This window comes from Strix aluco, chromosome 24, assembly GCF_031877795.1.
Source record: "Strix aluco isolate bStrAlu1 chromosome 24, bStrAlu1.hap1, whole genome shotgun sequence".
Taxonomy (NCBI): Eukaryota; Metazoa; Chordata; class Aves; order Strigiformes; family Strigidae; genus Strix; species Strix aluco.
In genome coordinates, this window is record NC_133954.1 from 4,422,994 (window position 1) to 4,450,055 (window position 27,062).

The following is a 27,062-nucleotide window of genomic DNA, read 5'->3' on the forward strand; positions in this document are numbered from 1 at the left end:
CCTCTCCACCACAGCCATGGGGCGCAAACTGCTCTCTGCCCCTGGTGCTCCCTGCACTAGAGCCTCCACTCAGAGTTACCTCGTTTCCACCTTTTGATCCATTAAAGTTTTGCTGCATCCCAACACTTGCCTCCATGTCATCCTTTGCCTTGCAGAAGCTCTCCCAAGATAATCAGGGATAGAGTTGGGGTTGCTCAGGGCTGATTCTAGGAGGGGGATCCTGAGGATGGGTGTGCAGTGACTGTTAGCACAGGCTTGCTGTGAGTATACTTAGTCATGCATCAGGTGGGTGATCCTTTGCTTTCCAAACTTCTCTGACTATCAGGGGCTAGATGGATGACCCCGTGCAGTTTCATGGCCGTAGCTACTCCAAAGAGACTTTGAGGTCTCCCACCAAAGCATTCTCTTCTCCATTCTCAGCAAGGCTTCTGCCCTCAGACTCTCCTCCCCAAGGAAGAGTTCAAGCATCCTCACCATCCTGGCCCCCTCTGCTGAACTCACACAACCCTTGGTCAAACATGTTCTTGCATTATAGCCCAAAACATGACACAGTGTTTTAAGTGCCATCAGCCAAGTCCTAACAGATTGGGATCATTGCTCCCATTGATCTTCTGTCTACACTCCTTGTCTGGTCACCCAGGATGTTGATGACAGTCCTCAATGTCCAGGAACAGTGGCGGGAGTCCCACCTGTTTTGCTGGGTTTCATGCAAAAACAACTTTCCCTGGCCCTGCTTTTTGGCTGTGGCTTGTCAGGGGCTGAAGGATGTGTGGGGAGGCAGGGCTGGTTGCTACCAAGCCAGCTGCCATTCAGGGCTCTGGGCAGACACATGTCATCTTGCCCAGTTGTGTCCTGCAGCAGTTCAGCAACTCCCCTTCCTCAGATGCAAATCTCATTACACACTTCCCTGCTGCTTACCGCACTGCTTTGGAGATCTCCTGCACAGCCCTGAGACACTCAGCCTGCACCTGCTGCTTCTCTTTCTGCCCTGTGTCTCTCCCTGCCTCCATCTCTCCAGAAACCTTCCCAGGAAGCCCTGGGCACAGACAGGAAGGAGCAGGGCAAGGAGGACATTCACTGTCTGAGGGCCTGTGTGTTGTGCTGACCCTGGCAAGCACTAAGCACCCACCAGCTGTTCTCTCCATCCCCTGTCCTAGTGGGATGGGGGGAAGAACTGGAAAAGCAAGAGAGCAAAACACCCTTGGGTCAACTTAAGGACAGTTTAAGAAGGAAAGGGACAAAAGAGAAAAATAAACAAGTGGTGCAAAGGCACTCACCCACCACCTCGCACCAGGAGACTGGTGTCCCTCCATTCTCCAAAGAACGGCTGCTTTGGAAAGACTGCCCACAGTTTTATTGCTGAGCATGATGTTATGTGCATGGAATAGACCTTTGGCCAAGGCCGGTCAGCCATCCTAGCTGTGACCCCTCCCACCACCTTGCCCACCCCTATCCTCTACTGCACGGGGTGCAGAGTGAGGAAGAGAGGTGGCCTTGATGGTGTGCAAGAACTGTGCAGCAATAGCTAATGCTTTGGTGCATTATCTGCAGTGGTTTAGCCACACTTTTAAAGCACAGCACCATAGGGGCTGCTATGAAGAAAATGACCTCCATCCAGCCATATCCAGCCTGGTTCGCCCATTCCCTCTCCTGTTGTCCTCTGGGGCCTTTTCCTGCTCAAGTCTCCTCTCCTAGCACAGTGGCAGCCAGGCCAAGAGGAATTGCCGCCCCTCCTCTCCCCTCTCTCTCCCTTCCTGTTCATTTCCTAGGAGCCTGTAGGACTGCTGCCCTCCCAGGGCCTTCCACAGCCCAGGCTCCTCAACCAACACCAGCTGTGGTCACGTGCCCCTTCTGCTGCACCAGGGCCCAGAGGGCACATCTGTGCAGAGGCTCAGCAAAGCTGGGCCTAATGGCCAGGGGTCTGGTGGAGTCACGGATGCCTTCCTCACCTGTCACTGACCATGCCCCAAGGGCACTTTGGTTGCATCCAGAGAGTTATAGTTAACTGCTCAATGTCGAGCAAGTAGAAACCAGTGACAAGAGGTGTCTGTACAGGGACCAGTAACTATTTCATATCTTCATCAATGACACAGATCGTGGGATTGAGCGTGCCCTCAGCAAGTTTGTGCATGACATCAAACCGAGGGGTGCAACTTGAGGGAAGGATGTTGTCCAGAAGGACCTTGACAGGCTTGAGGAATGGTGCCACGTGAAACTCAGGAACTACCATTAGGCCAAGTGCAAGCTCCTGCACCTGCATCAGGGCAATCCCCAATATAAATATACACTGGAGGATGAATGGTTCAGAGTAGCCCTGCAGAGAAGTAGTTAGAGATGCTGGTGGTTGAAGAATTGGACATGAACCAGCACTGTGCACTTGCAGCCCAGAAGGCCAATTGTATCCTGTCTGCACAGAAAGAAACAGAACAGCAGGTCGAGGGAGGGGATTCTCTGCCTCTAGTCCATTCTCATTAGGCTCCACCTGGAGTACTTCATCTAGTCTGGGGTCCCCAGAACAAAAAAGATGTGGACCTGTTAGGGCAGGTCCAGAGAAAGGCTACAAAGATGATCAAAGGGATGCATCACCTCTCCTGTGAAGAAAGGTTGAGGGGCTTGTGGGGTTTTCAACTGGGAGAAGAGAAGGCTCTGGGGAGACATACATGCAGACATTCAATATATACAGGGGACATATAAGGAAGACGAGAGAGACATATTATCAAGGGCTATAGTGATAGGGCAAAAAGCAACATTTTTAAACTCAAATAGGGTAGACATAGATTAGACATGAGAAAGAAATTTATTACATAAGGGTGCTGAGACAGTGGAAAAGGTCGCCCAGAGAATGACCCCAACAATAGAAGTGCTCAAATTCCAGTTTAACAGAACTTTGATGAACGTGATACAGTGACAGATATCCCTGCCCGTGGCAGAGGAGATGGACTAGATGATCTTTAACAGTGTCCTCCAGCCAGAACTATTCTATGATTGTATGATAATACGGTTCTATGATAAGGCAGCCCACTGCACTGTGTCCCTCCCTTTGAGAGGGCTGTGGTTAGGATAGGTTCTGCTGGCATCTCCTGGGAAGCTAGTCCTTCCAGTCTTCTCAATACCACATTCACTCATGACTACTTGCCTCTCAGTGTTGATGTTACTGACGAAAAAGAAAAGGTGTGCACAACAAAGTGGCTGGTAGCCACTGAGATACATTGGGTAATTGTATTAGGATCCACATTGGCGGACAGATTTAGAAATTAGAGAATCACCTGGTGTATGACTAAGCAGACTCTGAGCAAGGCTGTGTTGACAATCACTGCAAAATCATCACCAAAAAGCCCCTCCCAAAAACGACCCTGAGGAACATCTCTCTCCCTGGACATCTTGGGAGAGCATTTGCAAGGAAAAGGATGACACAGAGGAGTGCGCTGGAATGCAGCAGAACTTTAATGACTCAAGAGATGTTAACAGGGTTAGAATGCATGAAGGACTCAACCCCAGAGCACCAGGGGCAAAGAGGAATCTGTGCCCAATGGCTGTGGTGGAGATGCAGCCAGGAGTCCACCTTCCTGTCCCACAGAGGGATCAGGGCCAGCAGGTCCTCCCTAGGCTGGCTCTGTGGGGCTCAGAGCCCAGGGGAGCACAGGACAAGCAGCACACGGGAGGGAAAGGAGAGAGTGGGAGAAAGGAAAGGCAGGCATGGGGCGTGCTTGGTGAGAGCCCAGGCTAGCCTCGTCCTTTTGCCAGAGGTGCTGGGGTGGCCCAGCCCCTCTGAAAGCAAGAACCCAGTGCTCCACCCCCAGTCTGGTCCCACCCAATGGGTCCCTGGGGGCCTTCCCCAGGGCTGTCACCAGCAGCTTTAGCAGGGGAGGCACCTCCTGCCGCAGAGGCGGCTGCCAAGGCCGGAGAGGCCAAAGCCCCCGGAGGAGATGGGCACTCCCTCAGAGCTGAGGATGCTGCCAACGGCAGCGGAGGTGGAGGAGCCCACGGCGGTGCTCTGTGGGAAGGAGCTGAGGATGGGGCCGGGCAGGGTCACCACCACAGGGGAGGGCTGGATGGCCACGGTGGAGTCCTGGCACTGCCTGACACAGGGCTCATTGCAGCTGTTGGCCAGCGGGGTCGGGCCGCAGGGCTGGCATGGCAGGCATGGCACGCACGGGTTGTAGCAGGACATGACTCGACAGTGGAGATGAACCTGGGCTCTAGAAGTGGAAAACAAAGCACAAGGGGTGGTTGAGGAGCAGCCTGTCACCCCACCATGACGGAGAAAAGAGACAAGAAGGAGAGAAAAGGTGGAGGCCTTTTAGGGAGGCCCACGGGTTTCTCCTTCCCATCAGCCCAAAAGAATCCTGCCAAGACTGACCAAGCCCAAGGACGTCCCCACCATGTCCATAGCTCACCTGAGCCAAGCCCCAGCCTCTCTCCATGAAAAACCTTCTGCCCCCTTCCCACTCCCATGATAAGTGGCCCCATGTCCCAGGGAAGACACGAGGAGGAGCAGGAGGAGGAGGAGGAGGGGGAGGAGGAGGAGGGGGAGGAAGACAAGAAAGGAGTCCCAACTCACCTTGTTCCCAAGGAGATGGAGCTGAGAGGAGTGGATGAGAGAGTGAAGAGAAGGGCCGCTTTTATACTGCTCCGGCACTGCCCCAGGCCCACAGTCACTGCACGCGGGCAGTAATTTTCCAACAGACTCACCTCCAAAGCAAAATATCCTACCTAGTGGCACAGGCTGTGCTTTGCTTTCCGTCAACAGTGCCATTTCATTTCCTCATTTCTGACATGCTTCCTCTCCCATGCAGGCTCTTTGATGTGCCGCGATGAGAAGGCCAAGGATTTCCTGGGCAGGGTTGTGTCAATGCGGGCACAAGACGCCTCCGAATTGCTGGAGGGGTCCAGCTGGCACTGAAACAGTCAAAGCATATGGAGGGCAACAAGGAGGTCTTCTTCCAGGCAGGTCGGCACCAAAAGGAGGCTCGCTCAAAGGCAGCCTCAGCGCTGAACGGGGCAGACTCACTGGGGATTTATAGGGCTTATAGTAAAGGTGGAGGTATTCCACGGGTTCCTCGCCTTGGTCTTTACTGGCAGGATTTGCTGTCAAGAGATCAGGCTCCTGACACTCCTCAGAACATCTGGAGCAGAAAAGGAGGATCAAGTGTGGGAGCAGTCAAAGAGATTGGACTGACACAAGCACAAGCAACCTGATGCCACACACCCAAGAGAGTTGGTGGCGTCACAACAAGGCCACTCTCAACTCCCTTTGAAAGTCACAGCAGTCAGGGAATGCATCTGAGGACTGGAAGGAAGCCAGTGGGCCTCCTGTCTTCAAGAAGGGCACAAAGGAGGAGCCGGGGAACAACAGGCCGATCAGCCTCACCTCCACCCCTGCAAAGGTGATGGAGCAAATCATCCTGGAAGGGCTTCCCAAGACAAAAGGACAAGAAAATGATTGTGAGTGGTCAGCATGGATTTACAGAGGGCAAGGCAGGCCTGACCAACCTCCTGGCCTTCTCTGATGACCTGCTTGGCTCCGGTGTATGAGGGAAGGGCAGCAAATGTGGTTAATCTCATCTAAACAAGGCTTTTGATGCTGTCTCCTGTGACAATCCTTATGGAGCGAGTGACAAAATAGAGGCTGGGGAAGAGGCCAGTGTAGGGGATTGAAATCTGGCACTGCTGCTTATCTCCAGGGATTACGACGAGTGGCACAAAGTCCAGCTGGTGGCCTCTCACAGAGGTCCGGACTGAAGCCAATAGCGTTTAAGCCCTGTATGCATAGTCCCGTGGTGGCGGAGGAACAATTTCCTGCGCCACTACAGGCTGGGCCTGATGGGCCGCCAAACAGCTTTGCAGCAGAGGACGTCAGTCCTGGAGGACACCATGAGGCAACACGCACCTCTGGGCAAATGGCATCCAACAGCATCCTGGGCTGCATTAGGATGATTGTTGCTATCACATTGCGGAAGGGGATCCCTCTTCTTGGCTCAGCACTGCTGAGACCACAACTGCTGTCCAGTTCGTGGCTCCCCAGTTTGAGAGAGGCACGGCCATACTGGCGTGAGTCCAGCAAAGGGCCACAGAGCCCGCCACAGAAGCGACTGGAGCCCCTGAGGCAGGAGGGGCTGCCAGAGGTGGGGTGGTTCACCCTGGCGCGGAGAAGGCTCCAGGACACGCTTCCTAGCACTGGGTAAAAGAGCTGATGGGAGGGTGTCAAGAACATAGAGTCAGACTGTCCGCAGTCCTATCCAGTGAAGGGACAAGAGGTAACAGGCACCTACTGAAATGCGCGAGATTCCACAAAAACAGAAGAAAAGACTTTGTTAGGGTGAGAGTGGCAAAACGTCGGCTGGGGTTGCCTGAACAGTTTATGGATTCCCTGTCCTTGTAGGCATTCAGAGCTTGACAGGACGTGGCCCTGAGCATCCTCCAAGGGCTGACCATGCTTTCAGCAGGGGCGGTTGGACTAGGTGATCTCCAGAGGTCCCTTCCATCCTCAAGGATCCTGTGATTCTGTTATGGGCAAAAAACACTTGAGGCACAGCTGCCCCCGAGAGGGAAGAAGTGGTTGGGAAGATTGGAACCGAGGGCAGCCTTGGCTGCCACACCTGAGAAACAGCAGAGTTCAAGCCCTCAAGAGAGGAAGGAAAGTGAGTATCAGGATACAGCCCCTGGATTTCAGGCACACCACATTTGGCCTATTCAGGCACCTGGTATGTGGGATGCCATGGAGGCAGCGGAGAAGTGTAAAGGAGCTCAGAAAAGCTGGCAGCGCCTTAGGCACCTCATGCTGCAAGAGTAAGAAGGCTCCAGCCCAATACTCGGGAAAACAAGCAGAGACTTTGAGGGTGAGAGGAACAGACACACAGGCCTCATCTTCCTGGTCAAGGAGACCAAGGCTGCCATTGAGGAGCTCTCCTGAATGCTCTCTGGAGGGAAAGAAAGGGTTTCGGAAAACACCTCCCCACTGGTTGGGACTCATCCTTGGGTCCCGTGTGGTACGGCTTCTCCCAGGCCTGAGGGCTTCATCACACCTCCCCTCCCATGACCTAAAAGCCCCCTCAGCCTGGAGAACCACCCAGCACCGTTGGAGAGGCAAGGAAACCTACTGCATTTCCAAACAAATGAGGGTTGTCAGGACCCTGCAGTGCCACGTGCCTGAGGATGCTCAAGGAGGGGATGTACTGGGTACAGAGCCAGCTTGCAGACTACATCAAGGAGCGATGCACTTCCCTGCCCTGCAGACATGGGGGCAGCTGGGACGCACCCCAGGAGGGCGAGGGAACGTCTTTGGTGGGCAAGCTTCCTGGGATAGACTCTCCCTACCCATGGCGAGTCACACTCTAATTTTGGATGGGCCATGCCATGTGTCAGCCTTCTGGCATGAGGCCACGCCAGGAATGCGTGCTGTCTGCAGACCTGTGTCCCATACAGGGCTGAACTCCCCTGCGGCCTGGACAGCACCATCCCTGCCCTGGGAAAACCATTTCTGAGCACCGGGCTGTACCCGAGTACCCAGCTCCAGGCATCCCCAACGGCCTTTGCCCTCAGCGTGACCTTCTTGTTAGCACTCCCACAGCTCAGGACAGTCAGTATGTCTTGGAGAAGTATCTCCTTCTGGTCAGGGTCCAAAGCGTGTGACCAAAGCGCATGGTGGAGTGAGGAGAGTGGGAGGAACAAGGCACTTTCCTGAGCCCCAATACCACGCAGGCAGTGAGGAGGGACCTGACTCCACAGGGCTTGTTGAGGAATCACAGGGTTCAGAATGACAGCATTCTCCTTCTGCAAGCCAGTTGACCGCCTTGGTTGGGGACGCCCAGAGACTGCAGTGAGATGGGGTGACTTGGCCAAACAAAGTGACACAAGCAGGAGAGCACTGCATTGGTGGCAGGATATGTGCACCTTCCTGCCAAGACCGTTTTCCAAATCACCAGATTTCCCCAGACCCATTCCCCCACCCTGCACAGACCCCTCCAGCACTTGGAGCACAGCTTCTGCCTGGGCTGATGTGTCCCTGCTCGGGAAAACCCTAGGCCACTCATCTCAATATTTGAAAGGAGCCTCTGAGGACTAATGGTCACGTCAGAAATGAGGAAAAGAAACGGCAGCGTTGACAGAAACCAAGGCACAGCCATTAGGTAGGATGTTTTGTTTTGGAGGTGAGTCTGTTGGAAAATTACTGCCTGTGTGCAGTGACTGTGGGCCTGGGGCGATGCTGGAGCAGTATATAAGCAGGCCCTTCCCCTCACTCTCTCATCCACTCCTCTTGCCTCCATCTCCTTGGGAACAGGGTGAGTTTGGAGCCCTTCCTCCTCCTGCTACTCCTCCTCCTCTTCCCCCTCAGGTTTTCTCAGCACATACCTGCCCCCTTTCCTACACTGGGGCATGGGGCTCCCTAGCACGAGAGAGGGAAAGGGGATGAAATCGTAGGGTGGAGATAGGCTGGGACCCTCCTGAGGTGAGCTATGGACCAGGCATGGATCTCCCTGGGCTTGTCCACTCTTGGCAGGGTTCTTTTAACCTGATGGGAAGGAGAAACCCATGGGCCGCTCTAAAATGACCCTGTCTCTTGTCTCCAGCTTGTGGTTTGAATCCCTCACGGTGGGGTGACAGGCTGCTCCTCAACCACCCCTCAGGCTCTGCTTCTTCCTGATCTCTCTCCTAGGTGCTACCCCACCGTCGAGTCATGTCCTGCTACAACCCGTGCGTGCCATGCCTGCCATGCCAGCCCTGCGGCCCGACCCCGCTGGCCAACAGCTGCAATGAGCCCTGTGTCAGGCAGTGCCAGGACTCCACCGTGGCCATCCAGCCCTCCCCCGTGGTGGTGACCCTGCCCGGCCCCATCCTCAGCTCCTTCCCGCAGAGCACCGCCGTGGGCTCCTCCACCTCCGCTGCCGTTGGCAGCATCCTCAGCTCTGAGGGAGTGCCCATCTCCTCTGGGGTCTTTGGCCTCTCTGGCCTTGGCAGCCGCCTCTGCGGCAGGAGGTGCCTCCCCTGCTAAAGCTGCTGGTGACAGCCCTGGGGAAGGCCCCCAGGGACCCATTGGGTGGGACCAGACTGGGGATGGAGCACTGGGTTCTTGCTTTCAGAGGGGCTGGGCCATCCCAGCACCTCTGGCAAAAGGACGCGGCCAGCCTGGGCTCTCACCAAGCACGCCCCATGCCTGCCTTTCCTTCTCCCACTCTCTCCTTTCCCTCCCGTGTGCTGCTTGTCCTGTGCTCCCCTGGGCTCTGAGCCCCACAGAGCCAGCCTAGGGAGGACCTGCTGGCCCAGCTCCCTCTGTGGGGCAGGCAGGTGGACACCTGGCTGCCTCTCCACCACAGCCATGGGGTGCAGACTGCTCTCTGCCCCTGGTGCTCCCTGCACCAGGACCTCCACTCAGAGTGATCTCATTTCCTCTTTTGACTCATTAAAGTTCTGCTGCATCCCAGCGCACGCCTCTGTGTCATCCTTTCCCCTTCGTATAGTCCCCCAAGGTGCCCAGGGAGATAGGTTTGGCTCAGGGGTGTTTCTGGAAAGCGGTTGTTGGGGATGAATGCACGGTGGATGGTAACAGCACTGTATAGGGTCTACCTGGGGTGAAGTTAAGTTCCACCATATTAGCCCTCCAGCTTGCTCTTTGTAGTTGTAGCTAGAATGGTGTTGATAACACATAAATGTTTTGGGTTTTGCTGGGCAGTGCTTGTGCAGCAGCAAGACTGTCTCTCCAGCTCCCTCTCCAAAAGGCCAGTAGGCTGGGTGTGGGCAGGAGGTTGGAGGTGACATAGCCAGGACAGCCGACCCAGGCTGACCAAAGGGATATTCCGTACCAGATGACATCATGGTCAGCAACAAATGCTAAGAGAAAGGAGGAGGTGGGGGGATGGGATGTGAGGTGGCATTCCTTATTACGGCCTTTCTCCTCGGAAGCAACCACTAAGTGTACCGTGACCCTGCTTCCCAGAAGTGGCTGCACATCGCCTGCTGATGGGCAGTAGAGAATAAACCTTCTTGCTTCGCTTTGCATCTGCACGCTTTGCTTTGACTGTCTTCGTTAAACTGCCCTTATCCTGACCCATGAGATTTCCATCTTCTTTTGTCTCCCCTTTCTCTTTGAGGATGGGGAGTGATAGAGCATCTTGGTGGACACCTGACGAGCAGACAAGGACAACTCACCCAAGTCTTTTTGGTGCTTATCGTGGGGTTCGAGACAATGGCAGTTTTGAATGGAGCGTGCTATAGTTGTGGTAGTTACTAACTGACAGGCCTCTGGGCAGGTCAGGGACTTTGCTTGCTGCAATGCTCATCCCTTCAGTTGGCTGAGCTTGGAACATGTTAACAGAACCAAAAGCCATGTGCTTTGCCCTGGCCTTGAGGCCCTTCCTGTGCTGAGGGAGCTGTCTTGCGGAGAGCCCCACCTGGGACTGCCGTGGGACATTCTGTTGCGCAGGCTCCCAAGGTCCTTCTTCACCCTTACAGGAGGTGTTTAAAACTACCGATTCACACTGTTGGCTGATCGCAGGGTTTGCGGAATCTGCTGTCGTGCGGGCGTAAGAAGAGACAACTTTTGGCTGAGGCGACAGTGAAACGTGTCCTGAGCTGGCTGGACCCTGGGTGGCAGCTGCTTGAAAACCAGCTGCTTTTTGCCCTGTATTGGGGTTTGACCTGCGTCTGTTGAGCCACAGAGGACTGTGGCTAATGGCAGGAAGAAGTTAGAGAAATCACTCCAGAGAAGAAAAGTACGGGCTTCCTGACTTTGAGAGAGCTTTGAGACATGTGGAAAGATGACAGGCACTAGCCAGGTGAGAGGAGAACTGCCTGGCAACTCCGCTGCTGGGAGAGTGGGGCCAACAGTCAGAAAATGGATGGTAAGGAAGCTCAACAGCTGCGATCCTTTGACACTGGGATTGGAAAAAAGGCAACAAATTGCAGTCTCTGGAAGCATCTCCTGTCAAGTGTGAGGACAAGATATCAGTCCGAGGGAGATCTTAGGCTTTAGCAGGGAAGGTCGACTGCTGCTTAAGAAGGTTTGCAGAACCTGAGAGAATTAATGGTGCTGGAAGTCATCTACCGTGACCTCGATGACAGGGAGGTCTCCAAGCTCTAGATAATGCCCTGCGTATACAGACCATGTGAAAAAGGTTGTCCAGATCTAACAGCTTGGCAGCAACGTATTGCCCAGATTTGGATACAGCAGTGGTGGAGAGAGCATCTTCCTGCCTGTGAAATTTGGAAGAAAATCTCTCTCCCTCCTTGTGCCCACAGGCCAGCACTTCAGCTGTGAGGGGCAACCCATGGAGCTAGTCTGAAAGGTGGATTGGCCGTAAAAAGAAGCAAGGTCAAAGGACGTGCACAGGAGATGCATTTCTGGGGAGTAAAAAGGCATGATGGAGGTCCTCATATCCCTGTGGATGTGATCAGTAACAATTGTATCCTCACCAACCGGGCAGCAAGGCAATCTTAACCCACCACAAGAAAGATTTTTACTGCCCTCTGCATGGTCCTTCCTTCTGCGGACACTGCAGCAGCAGTGGTGAGGAGAGTGTTGCCCTGGGGAAGCTCTGGGTGCATGGGGCACACGGGGAGCCTTCAGCATTCCCAAAGGCATGCGAGTGGGAACCACTGCATGACTGCACAAAGTGAGCCTGTGTCACTGCACAGCCATCCTCGGGATCCCCTTCCCAGAATCAGCCCTGAGCAACCTCAACTCTATCCCTGATTATCTTGGGAGAGCTTCTGCAAGGCAAAGGATGACATAGAGGCATGGGCTGGGATGCAGCGAAACTTTAATGGATCAAATGGCAGAAACGAGGTAACTCTGAGTGGAGGCTCTAGCGCAGGGAGCACCAGGGGCAGAGAGCAGTCTGCGCCCCATGGCTGTGGTGGAGATGCAGCCAGGTGTCCACCTGCCTGCCCCACAGAGGGATCAGGGTCAGCAGGTCCTCCCTAGGCTGGCTCTGTGGGGCTCAGAGCCCAGGGGAGCACAGGACAAGCAGCACACGGGAGGGAAAGGAGAGAGTGGGAGAAAGGAAAGGCAGGCATGGGGCGTGCTTGGTGAGAGCCCAGGCTGGCCGCGTCCTTTTGCCAGGAGTGGTGGGGTTGCTCCCCTGCCTCTGAAAGCAAGAACCCAGTGCTCTGTCCCCAGTCTGGTCCCAAGCTGTGTGTTTCCCTGGGGGCGTTCCCCAGGGCTGTTGCCAGCAGCTTTAGCAGGGGAGGCACCTCCTGCCGCAGAGGCGGCTGCCAAAGCCGGAGAGGCCAAAGCCCCCAGAGGAGATGGGCACTCCCTCAGAGCTGAGGATGCTGCCAACGGCAGCGGAGGTGGAGGAGCCCACGGCGGTGCTCTGCGGGAAGGAGCTGAGGATGGGGCCGGGCAGGGTCACCACCACGGGGGAGGGCTGGATGGCCACGGTGGAGTCCTGGCACTGCCTGACACAGGGCTCATTGCAGCTGTTGGCCAGCGGGGTCGGGCCGCAGGGCTGGCATGGCAGGCATGGCACGCACGGGTTGTAGCAGGACATGACTCGACGGTGGGGTAGCACCTAGGAGAGAGATCAGGAAGAAGCAGAGCCTGAGGGGTGGTTGAGGAGCAGCCTGTCACCCCACCGTGAGGGATTCAAATCACAAGCTGGAGACAAGAGACAGGGTCATTTTAGAGTGGCCCATGGTTTTCTCCTTCCCATCAGGTTAAAAGAACCCTGCCAAGAGTGGACAAGCCCAGGGAGATCCATGCCTGGTCCATAGCTCACCTCAGGAGGGTCCCAGCCTATCTCCACCCTACGATTTCATCCCCTTTCCCTCTCTCGTGCTAGGGAGCCCCATGCCCCAGTGTAGGAAAGGGGGCAGGTATGTGCTGAGAAAACCTGAGGGGGAAGAGGAGGAGGAGTAGCAGGAGGAGGAAGGGCTCCAAACTCACCCTGTTCCCAAGGAGATGGAGGCAAGAGGAGTGGATGAGAGAGTGAGGGGAAGGGCCTGCTTATATACTGCTCCAGCATCGCCCCAGGCCCACAGTCACTGCACACAGGCAGTAATTTTCCAACAGACTCACCTCCAAAACAAAACATCCTACCTAATGGCTGTGCCTTGGTTTCTGTCAACGCTGCCGTTTCTTTTCCTCATTTCTGACGTGACCATTAGTCCTCAGAGGCTCCTTTCAAATATTGAGATGAGCGGCCCAGGGTTTTCCCGAGCAGGGACACATCAGCCCAGGCAGAAGCTGTGCTCCAAGTGCTGGAGGGGTCTGTGCAGGGTGGGGGAATGGGTCTGGGGAAATCTGGTGATTTGGAAAACGGTCTTGGCAGGAAGGTGCACATATCCTGCCACCAATGCAGTGCTCTCCTGCTTGTGTCACTTTGTTTGGCCAAGTCACCCCATCTCACTGCAGTCTCTGGGCGTCCCCAACCAAGGCGGTCAACTGGCTTGCAGAAGGAGAATGCTGTCATTCTGAACCCTGTGATTCCTCAACAAGCCCTGTGGAGTCAGGTCCCTCCTCACTGCCTGCGTGGTATTGGGGCTCAGGAAAGTGCCTTGTTCCTCCCACTCTCCTCACTCCACCATGCGCTTTGGTCACACGCTTTGGACCCTGACCAGAAGGAGATACTTCTCCAAGACATACTGACTGTCCTGAGCTGTGGGAGTGCTAACAAGAAGGTCACGCTGAGGGCAAAGGCCGTTGGGGATGCCTGGAGCTGGGTACTCGGGTACAGCCCGGTGCTCAGAAATGGTTTTCCCAGGGCAGGGATGGTGCTGTCCAGGCCGCAGGGGAGTTCAGCCCTGTATGGGACACAGGTCTGCAGACAGCACGCATTCCTGGCGTGGCCTCATGCCAGAAGGCTGACACATGGCATGGCCCATCCAAAATTAGAGTGTGACTCGCCATGGGTAGGGAGAGTCTATCCCAGGAAGCTTGCCCACCAAAGACGTTCCCTCGCCCTCCTGGGGTGCGTCCCAGCTGCCCCCATGTCTGCAGGGCAGGGAAGTGCATCGCTCCTTGATGTAGTCTGCAAGCTGGCTCTGTACCCAGTACATCCCCTCCTTGAGCATCCTCAGGCACGTGGCACTGCAGGGTCCTGACAACCCTCATTTGTTTGGAAATGCAGTAGGTTTCCTTGCCTCTCCAACGGTGCTGGGTGGTTCTCCAGGCTGAGGGGGCTTTTAGGTCATGGGAGGGGAGGTGTGATGAAGCCCTCAGGCCTGGGAGAAGCCGTACCACACGGGACCCAAGGATGAGTCCCAACCAGTGGGGAGGTGTTTTCCGAAACCCTTTCTTTCCCTCCAGAGAGCATTCAGGAGAGCTCCTCAATGGCAGCCTTGGTCTCCTTGACCAGGAAGATGAGGCCTGTGTGTCTGTTCCTCTCACCCTCAAAGTCTCTGCTTGTTTTCCCGAGTATTGGGCTGGAGCCTTCTTACTCTTGCAGCATGAGGTGCCTAAGGCGCTGCCAGCTTTTCTGAGCTCCTTTACACTTCTCCGCTGCCTCCATGGCATCCCACATACCAGGTGCCTGAATAGGCCAAATGTGGTGTGCCTGAAATCCAGGGGCTGTATCCTGATACTCACTTTCCTTCCTCTCTTGAGGGCTTGAACTCTGCTGTTTCTCAGGTGTGGCAGCCAAGGCTGCCCTCGGTTCCAATCTTCCCAACCACTTCTTCCCTCTCGGGGGCAGCTGTGCCTCAAGTGTTTTTTGCCCATAACAGAATCACAGGATCCTTGAGGATGGAAGGGACCTCTGGAGATCACCTAGTCCAACCGCCCCTGCTGAAAGCATGGTCAGCCCTTGGAGGATGCTCAGGGCCACGTCCTGTCAAGCTCTGAATGCCTACAAGGACAGGGAATCCATAAACTGTTCAGGCAACCCCAGCCGACGTTTTGCCACTCTCACCCTAACAAAGTCTTTTCTTCTGTTTTTGTGGAATCTCGCGCATTTCAGTAGGTGCCTGTTACCTCTTGTCCCTTCACTGGATAGGACTGCGGACAGTCTGACTCTATGTTCTTGACACCCTCCCATCAGCTCTTTTACCCAGTGCTAGGAAGCGTGTCCTGGAGCCTTCTCCGCGCCAGGGTGAACCACCCCACCTCTGGCAGCCCCTCCTGCCTCAGGGGCTCCAGTCGCTTCTGTGGCGGGCTCTGTGGCCCTTTGCTGGACTCACGCCAGTATGGCCGTGCCTCTCTCAAACTGGGGAGCCACGAACTGGACAGCAGTTGTGGTCTCAGCAGTGCTGAGCCAAGAAGAGGGATCCCCTTCCGCAATGTGATAGCAACAATCATCCTAATGCAGCCCAGGATGCTGTTGGATGCCATTTGCCCAGAGGTGCGTGTTGCCTCATGGTGTCCTCCAGGACTGACGTCCTCTGCTGCAAAGCTGTTTGGCGGCCCATCAGGCCCAGCCTGTAGTGGCGCAGGAAATTGTTCCTCCGCCACCACGGGACTATGCATACAGGGCTTAAACGCTATTGGCTTCAGTCCGGACCTCTGTGAGAGGCCACCAGCTGGACTTTGTGCCACTCGTCGTAATCCCTGGAGATAAGCAGCAGTGCCAGATTTCAATCCCCTACACTGGCCTCTTCCCCAGCCTCTATTTTGTCACTCGCTCCATAAGGATTGTCACAGGAGACAGCATCAAAAGCCTTGTTTAGATGAGATTAACCACATTTGCTGCCCTTCCCTCATACACCGGAGCCAAGCAGGTCATCAGAGAAGGCCAGGAGGTTGGTCAGGCCTGCCTTGCCCTCTGTAAATCCATGCTGACCACTCACAATCATTTTCTTGTCCTTTTGTCTTGGGAAGCCCTTCCAGGATGATTTGCTCCATCACCTTTGCAGGGGTGGAGGTGAGGCTGATCGGCCTGTTGTTCCCCGGCTCCTCCTTTGTGCCCTTCTTGAAGACAGGAGGCCCACTGGCTTCCTTCCAGTCCTCAGATGCATTCCCTGACTGCTGTGACTTTCAAAGGGAGTTGAGAGTGGCCTTGTTGTGACGCCACCAACTCTCTTGGGTGTGTGGCATCAGGTTGCTTGTGCTTGTGTCAGTCCAATCTCTTTGACTGCTCCCACACTTGATCCTCCTTTTCTGCTCCAGATGTTCTGAGGAGTGTCAGGAGCCTGATCTCTTGACAGCAAATCCTGCCAGTAAAGACCAAGGCGAGGAACCCGTGGAATACCTCCACCTTTACTATAAGCCCTATAAATCCCCAGTGAGTCTGCCCCGTTCAGCGCTGAGGCTGCCTTTGAGCGAGCCTCCTTTTGGTGCCGACCTGCCTGGAAGAAGACCTCCTTGTTGCCCTCCATATGCTTTGACTGTTTCAGTGCCAGCTGGACCCCTCCAGCAATTCGGAGGCGTCTTGTGCCCGCATTGACACAACCCTGCCCAGGAAATCCTTGGCCTTCTCATCGCGGCACATCAAAGAGCCTGCATGGGAGAGGAAGCATGTCAGAAATGAGGAAATGAAATGGCACTGTTGACGGAAAGCAAAGCACAGCCTGTGCCACTAGGTAGGATATTTTGCTTTGGAGGTGAGTCTGTTGGAAAATTACTGCCCGCGTGCAGTGACTGTGGGCCTGGGGCAGTGCCGGAGCAGTATAAAAGCGGCCCTTCTCTTCACTCTCTCATCCACTCCTCTCAGCTCCATCTCCTTGGGAACAAGGTGAGTTGGGACTCCTTTCTTGTCTTCCTCCCCCTCCTCCTCCTCCCCCTCCTCCTCCTCTTCCTGCTCCTCCTCGTGTCTTCCCTGGGACATGGGGCCACTTATCATGGGAGTGGGAAGGGGGCAGAAGGTTTTTCAGGGAGAGAGGCTGGGGCTTGGCTCAGGTGAGCTATGGACATGGTGGGGACGTCCTTGGGCTTGGTCAGTCTTGGCAGGATTCTTTTGGGCTGATGGGAAGGAGAAACCCGTGGGCCTCCCTAAAAGGCCTCCACCTTTTCTCTCCTTCTTGTCTCTTTTCTCCGTCATGGTGGGGTGACAGGCTGCTCCTCAACCACCCCTTGTGCTTTGTTTTCCACTTCTAGAGCCCAGGTTCATCTCCACTGTCGAGTCATGTCCTGCTACAACCCGTGCGTGCCATGCCTGCCATGCCAGCCCTGCGGCCCGACCCCGCTGGCCAACAGCTGCAATGAGCCCTGTGTCAGGCAGTGCCAGGACTCCACCGTGGCCATCCAGCCCTCCCCCGTGGTGGTGACCCTGCCCGGCCCCATCCTCAGCTCCTTCCCGCAGAGCACCGCCGTGGGCTCCTCCACCTCCGCTGCCGTTGGCAGCATCCTCAGCTCTGAGGGAGTGCCCATCTCCTCTGGGGGCTTTGGCCTCTCCGGCTTTGGCAGCCGCCTCTGCGGCAGGAGGTGCCTCCCCTGCTAAAGCTGCTGGCAACAGCCCTGGGGAACGCCCCCAGGGAAACACACAGCTTGGGACCAGACTGGGGACAGAGCACTGGGTTCTTGCTTTCAGAGGCAGGGGAGCAACCCCACCACTCCTGGCAAAAGGACGCGGCCAGCCTGGGCTCTCACCAAGCACGCCCCATGCCTGCCTTTCCTTTCTCCCACTCTCTCCTTTCCCTCCCGTGTGCTGCTTGTCCTGTGCTCCCCTGGGCTCTGAGCCCCACAGAGCCAGCCTAGGGAGGACCTGCTGACCCTGATCCCTCTGTGGGGCAGGCAGGTGGACACCTGGCTGCATCTCCACCACAGCCATGGGGCGCAGACTGCTCTCTGCCCCTGGTGCTCCCTGCGCTAGAGCCTCCACTCAGAGTTACCTCGTTTCTGCCATTTGATCCATTAAAGTTTCGCTGCATCCCAGCCCATGCCTCTATGTCATCCTTTGCCTTGCAGAAGCTCTCCCAAGATAATCAGGGATAGAGTTGAGGTTGCTCAGGGCTGATTCTGGGAAGGGGATCCCGAGGATGGCTGTGCAGTGACACAGGCTCACTTTGTGCAGTCATGCAGTGGTTCCCACTCGCATGCCTTTGGGAATGCTGAAGGCTCCCCGTGTGCCCCATGCACCCAGAGCTTCCCCAGGGCAACACTCTCCTCACCACTGCTGCTGCAGTGTCCGCAGAAGGAAGGACCATGCAGAGGGCAGTAAAAATCTTTCTTGTGGTGGGTTAAGATTGCCTTGCTGCCCGGTTGGTGAGGATACAATTGTTACTGATCACATCCACAGGGATATGAGGACCTCCATCATGCCTTTTTACTCCCCAGAAATGCATCTCCTGTGCACGTCCTTTGACCTTGCTTCTTTTTACGGCCAATCCACCTTTCAGACTAGCTCCATGGGTTGCCCCTCACAGCTGAAGTGCTGGCCTGTGGGCACAAGGAGGGAGAGAGATTTTCTTCCAAATTTCACAGGCAGGAAGATGCTCTCTCCACCACTGCTGTATCCAAATCTGGGCAATACGTTGCTGCCAAGCTGTTAGATCTGGACAACCTTTTTCACATGGTCTGTATACGCAGGGCATTATCTAGAGCTTGGAGACCTCCCTGTCATCGAGGTCACGGTAGATGACTTCCAGCACCATTAATTCTCTCAGGTTCTGCAAACCTTCTTAAGCAGCAGTCGACCTTCCCTGCTAAAGCCTAAGATCTCCCTCGGACTGATATCTTGTCCTCACACTTGACAGGAGATGCTTCCAGAGACTGCAATTTGTTGCCTTTTTTCCAATCCCAGTGTCAAAGGATCGCAGCTGTTGAGCTTCCTTACCATCCATTTTCTGACTGTTGGCCCCACTCTCCCAGCAGCGGAGTTGCCAGGCAGTTCTCCTCTCACCTGGCTAGTGCCTGTCATCTTTCCACATGTCTCAAAGCTCTCTCAAAGTCAGGAAGCCCGTACTTTTCTTCTCTGGAGTGATTTCTCTAACTTCTTCCTGCCATTAGCCACAGTCCTCTGTGGCTCAACAGACGCAGGTCAAACCCCAATACAGGGCAAAAAGCAGCTGGTTTTCAAGCAGCTGCCACCCAGGGTCCGGCCAGCTCAGGACACGTTTCACTGTCGCCTCAGCCAAAAGTTGTCTCTTCTTATGCCAGCATGACAGCAGATTCCGCAAACCGTGCGATAAGCCAACAGTGTGAATCGGTAGTTTTAAACACCTCCTGTAAGGGTGAAGAAGGACCTTGGGAGCCTGCGCAACAGAATGTCCCATGGCAGTCCCAGGTGGGGCTCTCCGCAAGACAGCTCCCTCAGCACAGGAAGGGCCTCAAGGCCAGGGCAAAGCACATGGCTTTTGGTTCTGTTAACATGTTCCAAGCTCAGCCAACTGAAGGAATGTGTTGCAGTGAGAAAACATTGTCCCAACAGCTGGGGTTCACAGCTCTTGTGGTCTTCTAGCTGGTGCAGTGATGCTTTTACAACTTTTTGTTTCCTTCCACAGAGCATTCATGATATCTCCTTCACACTGTCTGTCTCCAAGACCAGGAAGCTGAGCCCCTCCTGCTCATTGCTGGATCTATCCCCAGCGGGCAGAGGCATAAAAAGACAGTCCTGGGGCCATAGGATCTCTGTGCCTGTTAAGATCATGGAGCAGATCCTCCTGGAAAATATGCTAGAACACATGGAAAATAGGGAGGTGATTGGTGACAGCCAATATGGCTTCACTAAGGGCAAATCAGGCCTGACAAATTTGGTGACCTTCTATGACAGGGTTACAGCACTGGTGGATAAGGGAACAGCAACTGTAGTCATCTACCTGGACTTGTGCAAACTTTTTGACACTCTCCCACACAACATCCTTGTCTCTAAATCATAGAGACATGGGTTTGATGGATGGACCACTCAGTGGATAAGGAATTGGCTGCATGGTTGCACTCAAATAGTTGTGATCAACAGTTCAATGCCCAAGTGGAGAGCAGTGACAAGCAGCTTTCCTCGGGGGTCAGTGTTGGGACTGGCGCTGTTTAACATCTTTGTTGGAGACATGGACAGTGGGATTGAGTGCACCCTCAGCAAGTTCATCAACAACAATTTGTGTGGTGCAGTCAACATGCTGGAGGGAAGGGATGTGCCATCCAGAGGGACCTGGACAGGTTGGAGAGGTGAGCCCGTGCAAACCTCATGAAAGTCAAGTGCAAGGTCCTGCACATTGGTTGTGGCAATCCCATGCACAAATGCAGGCTGGGCAATGAGTGGATTGAGAGCAGCCCTAAGGAGAAGGACTTGCGAGTGGTAGTGGATGGAAAACTGACTATGAGTCGGTAATGTGAGCTGGCAGCCCAGAAAGTCAACTGTGTTCAAGAGAAGTGTGACCAGCAGGTCGAGGGAGGGGATTCAACACCTCTATTCCACTTTTGTGAGACCCATGCTGCAGTGCTGTGTCCAGCTCTGGGGCCCCCACATCAGAAGGACATGGACCTGCTTGAGCGGGGCCAGAGGAGGCCACGAAGATGATCCGGGGAATGCAGCACCTCCCTTGTGAGGACAGGCTGAGAGAGTTGGGGGGGTTCAGCCTGGAGAAGAGAAGGCTCTGGGGAGACCTTAAGGCGGCCTCCCAGGACTTAAAGGGGCTACAGGAAAGGGGGGAGGGATTCTTTATTGCGGAGTGTAGGGATAGGACAAGGAGTAATGGTTTTAAACTTACACAGGGGAGATTTAGATGAGATCTAAGGAAGAAATTCTTCCCTGTGAGGGTGGTGACACACGCACAGGTTGCCCAGAGCAGCTGTGTCTGTCCCCTCCCTGGAACAGTTCAAGGCCAGGTTGGACGGGGCTTTGGGCAACCTGGGCTAGTGGAAGGTGTCCTTGGTCATGGCAGGGGGGTTGAAACTAGATGATCTTTAAGGTCCCTTCCAACCCCTTGCTTCAAGCTCAGTCAGCCATGAGCATCCAAGGAGGATTACTGCACAACCTCTCCAGGAAACCTGTTCCACTGCTTCACTCTTCTCTTGGTGAAAACCATTTCTCACCTATCAAGTCCAAAAATCTCATATTTCAACATGAGCCCAATGCTTCTAGTCCTTCAGTCATGCACTGGCACAGTGTTGAGCCTGGATCTGTCTTCTGGGGACCTCACCATAGCTACTCCAAAGCTAGTCCTAAGTCTCCCACCAAAGCCTTCTCTTCACACTCAGCAAGCCCTGTGCCCTCAGCATCTCCTCCCCAACCAAGTGGTCCAGCTCCTCACTATCCTGGACACCCTCCATTGAACTCACACCACTAAGTCAAGGACGTTCTTGCATTACATTTTTCTTGTATTAGAGCAGTGTTCTAGATGCCATCAGCTGAGTGCTAAGCATTACCCTCTGCCTCCTCACTCAGGTCCTGCTCTGATAGCCCAGGATGTTGATGACAGTCCTCCATGTCCGGGAACAGTGGTGGGAGTCACACTTCTTTTGCTGGGTTTCATGCAAAAGCATCTTTCCCTGGCCCTGCTTTTGGGCTGTGGCTTGTCAGGGGCTGAAGGATGTGTGGGGAGGCAGGGCTGGTTGCTACCAAGCCAGCCGCCACTCAGGGCTCTGGGCAGACATGTGTCATCTTGCTCAGCTGTGTCCTGCAGCAGTTCAGCAGCTCCCCTTCCTTAGATGCAAATCTCGTTACACGCTTCGCTGCTGCTCACCGCACTGCTTTGGAGAGCTCCTGCACAGCCCTGAGACACTCAGCCTGCACCTGCTGCCTCTCTTCCTGCCCTGAGTCTCTCCCTGACTCCCTGGGCACAGACAGGGAAGGAGCAGGACAAGGAGGACATTCACTGCCTGGGGGCCTGTGTGGTGTGCTGACCCTGGCAAGCACTAAGCACCTACAAAATATTCTCTCCATCCCCTGTCCTAGTGGGATGGGGGAAGAGCTGAAACAGCAGGAGAGGGAAATGCCCTTGGGTCAAGATCAGGACAGTCTAAGAGAGGAAGGGAAAGAAGAGAAAAACAAGTGGTGCAAAGACACGCAACACCTCGCACCACCAAATGCCCAGGCATTCTCCAAAGAACAGCTACTTTGGAAAGACTGCTACAGTCTTTCAGATAACAATCATTGTGTTAACAACCACTGCACAATCATCCCCAAAAACTCCCACCTAGAATCACCCCTGAGCCACACCTCTCTCCCTGGGCATCTTGGGGAACTGTATGGAGGCAAAGGATGACATAGAGGCATGGGCTGGGATGCAGTAAAAATTTAATGGATCAAATGGCAGAAACGAGGTAACTCAGAGTTGAAGTTCTGGTGCAGGGAGCACCAGGGGCAGAGAGCAGTCTGCGCCCCATGGCTGTGGCAGAGATGCAGCCAGGTGTCCACCTGCCTGCCCCACAGAGGGAGCTGGGCCAGCAGGTCCTCCCTAGGCTGGCTCTGTGGGGCTCAGAGCCCAGGGGAGCACAGGACAAGCAGCACACGGGAGGGAAAGGAGAGAGTGGGAGAAAGGAAAGGCAGGCATGGGGCGTGCTTGGTGAGAGCCCAGGCTGGCCGCGTCCTTTTGCCAGGGGTGCTGGGGTTGAGCAGCCCCTCTGAAAGCAAGAACCCAGTGCTCCGTCCCCAGTCTGGTCTCACCCTGTGTGTGTCCCTGGGGGCCTTCCCCAGGGCTGTCGCCAGCAGCTTTAGCAGGGGAGGCACCTCCTGCCGCAGAGGCGGCTGCCAAAGCCGGAGAGGCCAAAGCCCCCAGAGTTGATGGGCACTCCCTCAGAGCTGAGGATGCTGCCAACGGCAGCGGAGGTGGAGGAGCCCACAGCGGTGCTCTGCGGGAAGGAGCTGAGGATGGGGCCGGGCAAGGTCACCACCACAGGAGGGGGCTCAATGACGACAGTGGAGTCCTGGCACTGCCTGACACAGGGCTCATTGCAGCTGTTGGCCAGCGGGGTCGGGCCGCAGGGCTGGCAGGGCAGGCATGGCACGCACAGGTTGTAGCAGGACATGACTCGACGGTGGGGTAGCACCTGGGAGAGAGATCAGGGAGAAGCAGAGCCTGAGGTCTGGGTGAGGAGCAGCCTGTCACTTCACCATGAGGGAGATAAAGGCACATGCTGGTCAGAGAGCTAGTGCTTCTGTAGGGAGACTAATGGGTGTCTCCTTCCCCTCAGCCCAAAAGTGCCCTGCTAAGAGCGGCCAAGCCCAGGGAGGTCCCCACCTAGCTGATAGCTCAGGAAACACCTCAGCCAAGACCCAGCCTCTCTCCATGCTAGATCTTCTCTCTCCTTCCTATTTTTATGACAAGGCCCTCCATGTCCTGCTGTGGCATGATGGAGGAGGCATTGTTTGAGGTCTCGGAAGGATGAGAAGCAGAAAGGGCTGCAGACTCACCTGGTTCCCAAGGAGAGCAAGGTGAGAGAAGTGGATGAGAGAACAAGGCTTTGGGTTTGCTTTTATACTGCTCTTGCACCACCCCAGGCCCTGAGGCTGTCTCTGCAGAGGCACTAATTTTCCAACAGACTCATCTTAAATGGAGAATACCCTTCCTAATCACATAGCTTGCAATTTGGTTTCCTTTATTGCCTCCTTTTCATTTCCTCATTTCTGAAATGCCCTTTGTGCCAGAGACGCTCCTGCCAAATGCTGGAATGAGAGGTCCAAGGACTTTCCACACAGGAATGCAACAGTGCTGAGGATGGAACTCAAGTCCTGAAGAGGTCCCATGCAGGCAGGGGACACCAGCTTGGGGTACCTTGGTGGGCTCATTTGCAACTCTTTTTTCAGGAATGGTCCCAGGTACTCTAAGTATTGCAGTCCTCAGTTGTATACCCACAGGTTCCCATGCACAAGGGCTTGCTCCATCCTTCTCTCTCCCTCTACCCCAGCTCACTCTGACAGTCAGTGGTAGTCACTCCTCAGGCCGGTGGCCTGTGCTTACAGTTTCAGCTCTCTTTCTCCTTATAGTGCTTGATTTGAGAAGAAATTTTCCCCCTTTCTTGGCCTCCTCTCCTCCCTGGTCTCTCTAGGTGTGCAGCCTGGCTGGGGACATCTAAGTGGCTGTAGCACCCAGAAGTGACAGGATTCCCACTTCTATATCTCAGGGACTGGATAAAACATCTTGGGGATGGAATCAGCAGAGTGAGAGCCTGTCTTTTGGAACCTCTCAATAGCCAAAGCCAATGCTTTCCTACCTGCATCGAGGTGGAGGGGGTGTGCCCAGGGGTGTTCAGGGGCCATGGAGGAATGGGGCAAAAGTGGATTCAGTCACAGAAGAGAATTTTTCTCTGCTATTGCACATCCCATTCCCCACCAGCAAGCACCACTGTGCAGGGATTAGAGACATGGAAAGCCTGTCTGGAGGAGAGGAAGAAGGTTACTGAGAGAAACAGCCCAAAGTGAAACACAAAGAAGTTTCTTGTAGAAGCAGTTCTCAATAGGGAGAGCATTTCCCCCTCTCCTGCAGTGCCCTTCCTTTCACTGTCAACAGTCTCCAAGGGAAAGAGTTCTCCTGACACTCCTCGAAGGACAGCAGCAGCATCTGGGGAGTGTGGCAATGAATCAGACAATCCTTCCCTCCCAGGCAGTTCCTGGCAGAATAGGATCTCAGTGTGGAACATAAAAGCTCTGTGTGGCTGAAGACCAAATGAGTTGTCAGCTGTTTGGGTCTCCCTTTGCAGCCTAGACAGTCTGTCCTTCCTCTCAAAACATAGTGACACTAGGTCATCTGTCCTTGTGTTTGGCAGCTACTCAAGGTCTCAGCCCCCTCCTGACTCAGTGTCAGGTCAATTAGCTGCAGAGGTGCCCATGGCTTTGACTTGGACACAAGGGGCCTGTGTCCCATCCCCGACACTGTTGACACTGCAACAGAAGCAGGTTCACTCAGGAGTGCCCTTCATGAAGTGGGCAGGATTTCCTGGCTTTTCTCCCTGTACATAAAGTTAACCCACTGTTTTGAACTCCTTAACACTAGGAGGAGAAGATGTATCCTGACCTGGAGAGGCAGGGAGTGGTGACTGACAGTCATGCTAAGACACTTTGAACATTGATACACTGAATTAAACTGTGTTTCCAAACTAGTGTGAAACTGTCCTCACTAGGCTCTGAAATCTGAAGTAGCAGAATGTGAGCTTTGGAGGAGAATGAGAAAGAGAGCTCAGGAGACAGGGGTTGTGTTTGAGTGCTGGCGCCCAGGGCAGATCTCCACCAGATCCATGCCATTGCTGTTAAGATGCCACTGACCCTCTTGTGGCCTGTGGAACCTGCTGCTCTGTGGTGATCCTGTTCAGAGTGGAGAGTGCCCCTGCCATGACCAGCACATATCCTCGTGAGGAGGAGACATGTGTAGGAACACATAGACAGACACTCATGCACACCTCTGTGCATGCACACACTTAAGCATGCATATATACCAAGATCTTAGGGAAAACAAATTCTTTTGATACAAGAATTAATACAGACAAACAAGTGAGAAAACATATATGCATGAACACAGATGTTGTTTGCACATAGATTGGACAGAGAAATAACCCTAATATGCTGAAAGCATTGGTTGGAGACCCCAAGAGATTGCTCAGAGAGAGGAAATGGCAACTGGCAGATTTGTCCCAAAAGCAAGAGCCCCAGGAGGAGGAGATTCAAAATGAGCAGTGCAGCCCACACACTGGAAAGCAGACCAGTGACCATCAGAGCATGCTGGACCCTTCTTTTGAACAGGGTGACAAACAACCCCACAGGAAAATCTCAGACCATTGTTACTTGCCTCCACTGGATCTCTATCCAGGAACTGGGTCAGGTCTTCAGCCCATAATGATGCATTCCTGACCCAAAAATCCTTGGGTTTCTCATGTCAGCACTTGAAAGGAGACTCAAAAGGAAATGGCCATGGCATAAATCACAATATGAAAGCATTGAACAGTGGAAAACCAAAAGGGCCTGTACCATTGGCTGGGATGTCTTCAATTAGAGAGTCTGTTGGAAAATTACTGCCTGTATATAGCATGACTGCACACCTGGGGCACTGCGCAAGCAGTATAAAAGCCAGCACAAATACCCAGTCTTTCATCCACTTCTCTCACCTCCTTCTCCTTGAGGATCAGGTGAGTCTGAAGCCCTTTCTCTTCCTTTCTCTCCTCCTCTGAGCACCATTCAGCTCCCCAGTCAGCACATCCCTTGTCTCCCTCATGGTGGGGTGACAGGCTGCTCCTCACCCAGACCTCAGGCTCTGCTTCTCCCTGATCTCTCTCCCAGGTGCTACCCCATCGTCAAGACATGTCCTGCTACAACCCGTGCGTGCCATGCCTGCCATGCCAGCCCTGCGGCCCGACCCCGCTGGCCAACAGCTGCAATGAGCCCTGTGTCAGGCAGTGCCAGAGCTCCACCGTCGTCATTGAGCCCCCTCCTGTGGTGGTGACCCTGCCTGGCCCCATCCTCAGCTCCTTCCCGCAGAGCACCGCTGTGGGCTCCTCCACCTCCGCTGCCGTTGGCAGCATCCTCAGCTCTGAGGGAGTGCCCATCAACTCTGGGGGCTTTGGCCTCTCCGGCTTTGGCAGCCGCCTCTGCGGCAGGAGGTGCCTCCCCTGCTAAAGCTGCTGGTGATGGCCCTGGGGAAGGCCCCCAGGGACCCACAGGGTGGTACCAGACTGGGGACGGAGCACTGGGTTCTTGCTTTCAGAGGGGCTGGGCAACCCCAGCACCCCTGGCAAAAGGACACAGCCAGCCTGGGCTCTCACCAGGCCTATGCCTGCCTTCCCTTTTCCCACTCTCTCCTTTCCCTCCCGTGTCCTTGTTGTCTTGGTCCTCCCTGCACTGGGATTCCCACTCAGAGCAACCTCATTTCCCTTTTTTGACTCATTAAATTTCTGCTGCATCCCAGACCGTACCTTTGTCTCGTCCTTTCCCCTGCAGATGCTCTCCCGAGATGCCCAGGGAGACACATGTTGCTCAGGGGTGGTTCTGGGAGGCAGTTTTTGGGGACTGTTGTGCAGTGGTTGTTAACACAGTGATTGTTCACTGTCACTGTGGTCCTTCCCTCTGTGGACACTCCTAACACATACCGCCAGGAGGAAGGGCGTTCCTCTGGGGAAGTTAGGGGTGAGTGGGCACATGGGGAACCCTCACCATTCCCAAAGGAGGGGAGGGTGGGACATAGTGCAGTGAGCCCCCTTCAGGCACCATCACTTGCAGGTGAGGAAGGCATCCATGACTCCTCCAGAGGCCCTGCCACCAGGCCCAGCTTTGTTGAGCCTCTGCCCAGAAATGGCCTCTTGGCCTCGGTCCACGTGCTGCAGAAGAGGC

At 54.7% G+C, this 27,062-nt stretch overlaps 6 protein-coding genes across 6 annotated transcripts; 3 read left to right on the top strand and 3 right to left on the bottom strand.

Annotated features, from left to right (window-relative positions):
• Positions 1 to 3,856: 3,856 nt before the first annotated feature.
• Positions 3,857 to 4,597, bottom strand: LOC141934077 (feather keratin 1-like). Its single transcript, XM_074849325.1, has 2 exons — positions 4,562 to 4,597; positions 3,857 to 4,192 (listed from the first exon to the last, which is right to left on the bottom strand). The coding sequence occupies exon 2, from the start codon at positions 4,169 to 4,171 to the stop codon at positions 3,857 to 3,859; it is 315 nt and encodes a 104-aa protein (XP_074705426.1). The 5' UTR covers positions 4,172 to 4,192; positions 4,562 to 4,597.
• A 3,606-nt stretch (positions 4,598 to 8,203) lies between these two features.
• Positions 8,204 to 8,992, top strand: LOC141933990 (feather keratin 1-like). The gene is made up of 2 exons (XM_074849139.1): positions 8,204 to 8,282; positions 8,676 to 8,992. Exons 1-2 carry the CDS (start codon positions 8,204 to 8,206, stop codon positions 8,990 to 8,992), a joined length of 396 nt encoding a protein of 131 aa, XP_074705240.1.
• Positions 8,993 to 12,173: 3,181 nt separating this feature from the next.
• Positions 12,174 to 12,488, bottom strand: LOC141933993 (feather keratin 1-like). The gene has a single exon (XM_074849141.1). It carries the CDS (start codon positions 12,486 to 12,488, stop codon positions 12,174 to 12,176), a length of 315 nt encoding a protein of 104 aa, XP_074705242.1.
• Positions 12,489 to 16,994: 4,506 nt separating this feature from the next.
• LOC141933991 (feather keratin 1-like) lies at positions 16,995 to 17,309 on the top strand. The gene has a single exon (XM_074849140.1). The coding sequence runs from the start codon at positions 16,995 to 16,997 to the stop codon at positions 17,307 to 17,309; it is 315 nt and encodes a 104-aa protein (XP_074705241.1).
• Positions 17,310 to 22,459: 5,150 nt separating this feature from the next.
• On the bottom strand, positions 22,460 to 23,232 carry LOC141934393 (feather keratin 1-like). The gene is made up of 2 exons (XM_074849805.1): positions 23,160 to 23,232; positions 22,460 to 22,776 (listed from the first exon to the last, which is right to left on the bottom strand). The coding sequence occupies exon 2, from the start codon at positions 22,772 to 22,774 to the stop codon at positions 22,460 to 22,462; it is 315 nt and encodes a 104-aa protein (XP_074705906.1). The 5' UTR covers positions 22,775 to 22,776; positions 23,160 to 23,232.
• Positions 23,233 to 25,765: 2,533 nt separating this feature from the next.
• On the top strand, positions 25,766 to 26,351 carry LOC141934088 (feather keratin 1-like). The gene is made up of 2 exons (XM_074849365.1): positions 25,766 to 25,864; positions 26,016 to 26,351. The coding sequence occupies exons 1-2, from the start codon at positions 25,766 to 25,768 to the stop codon at positions 26,349 to 26,351; spliced, it is 435 nt and encodes a 144-aa protein (XP_074705466.1).
• The last annotated feature ends 711 nt before the right edge of the window (positions 26,352 to 27,062 follow it).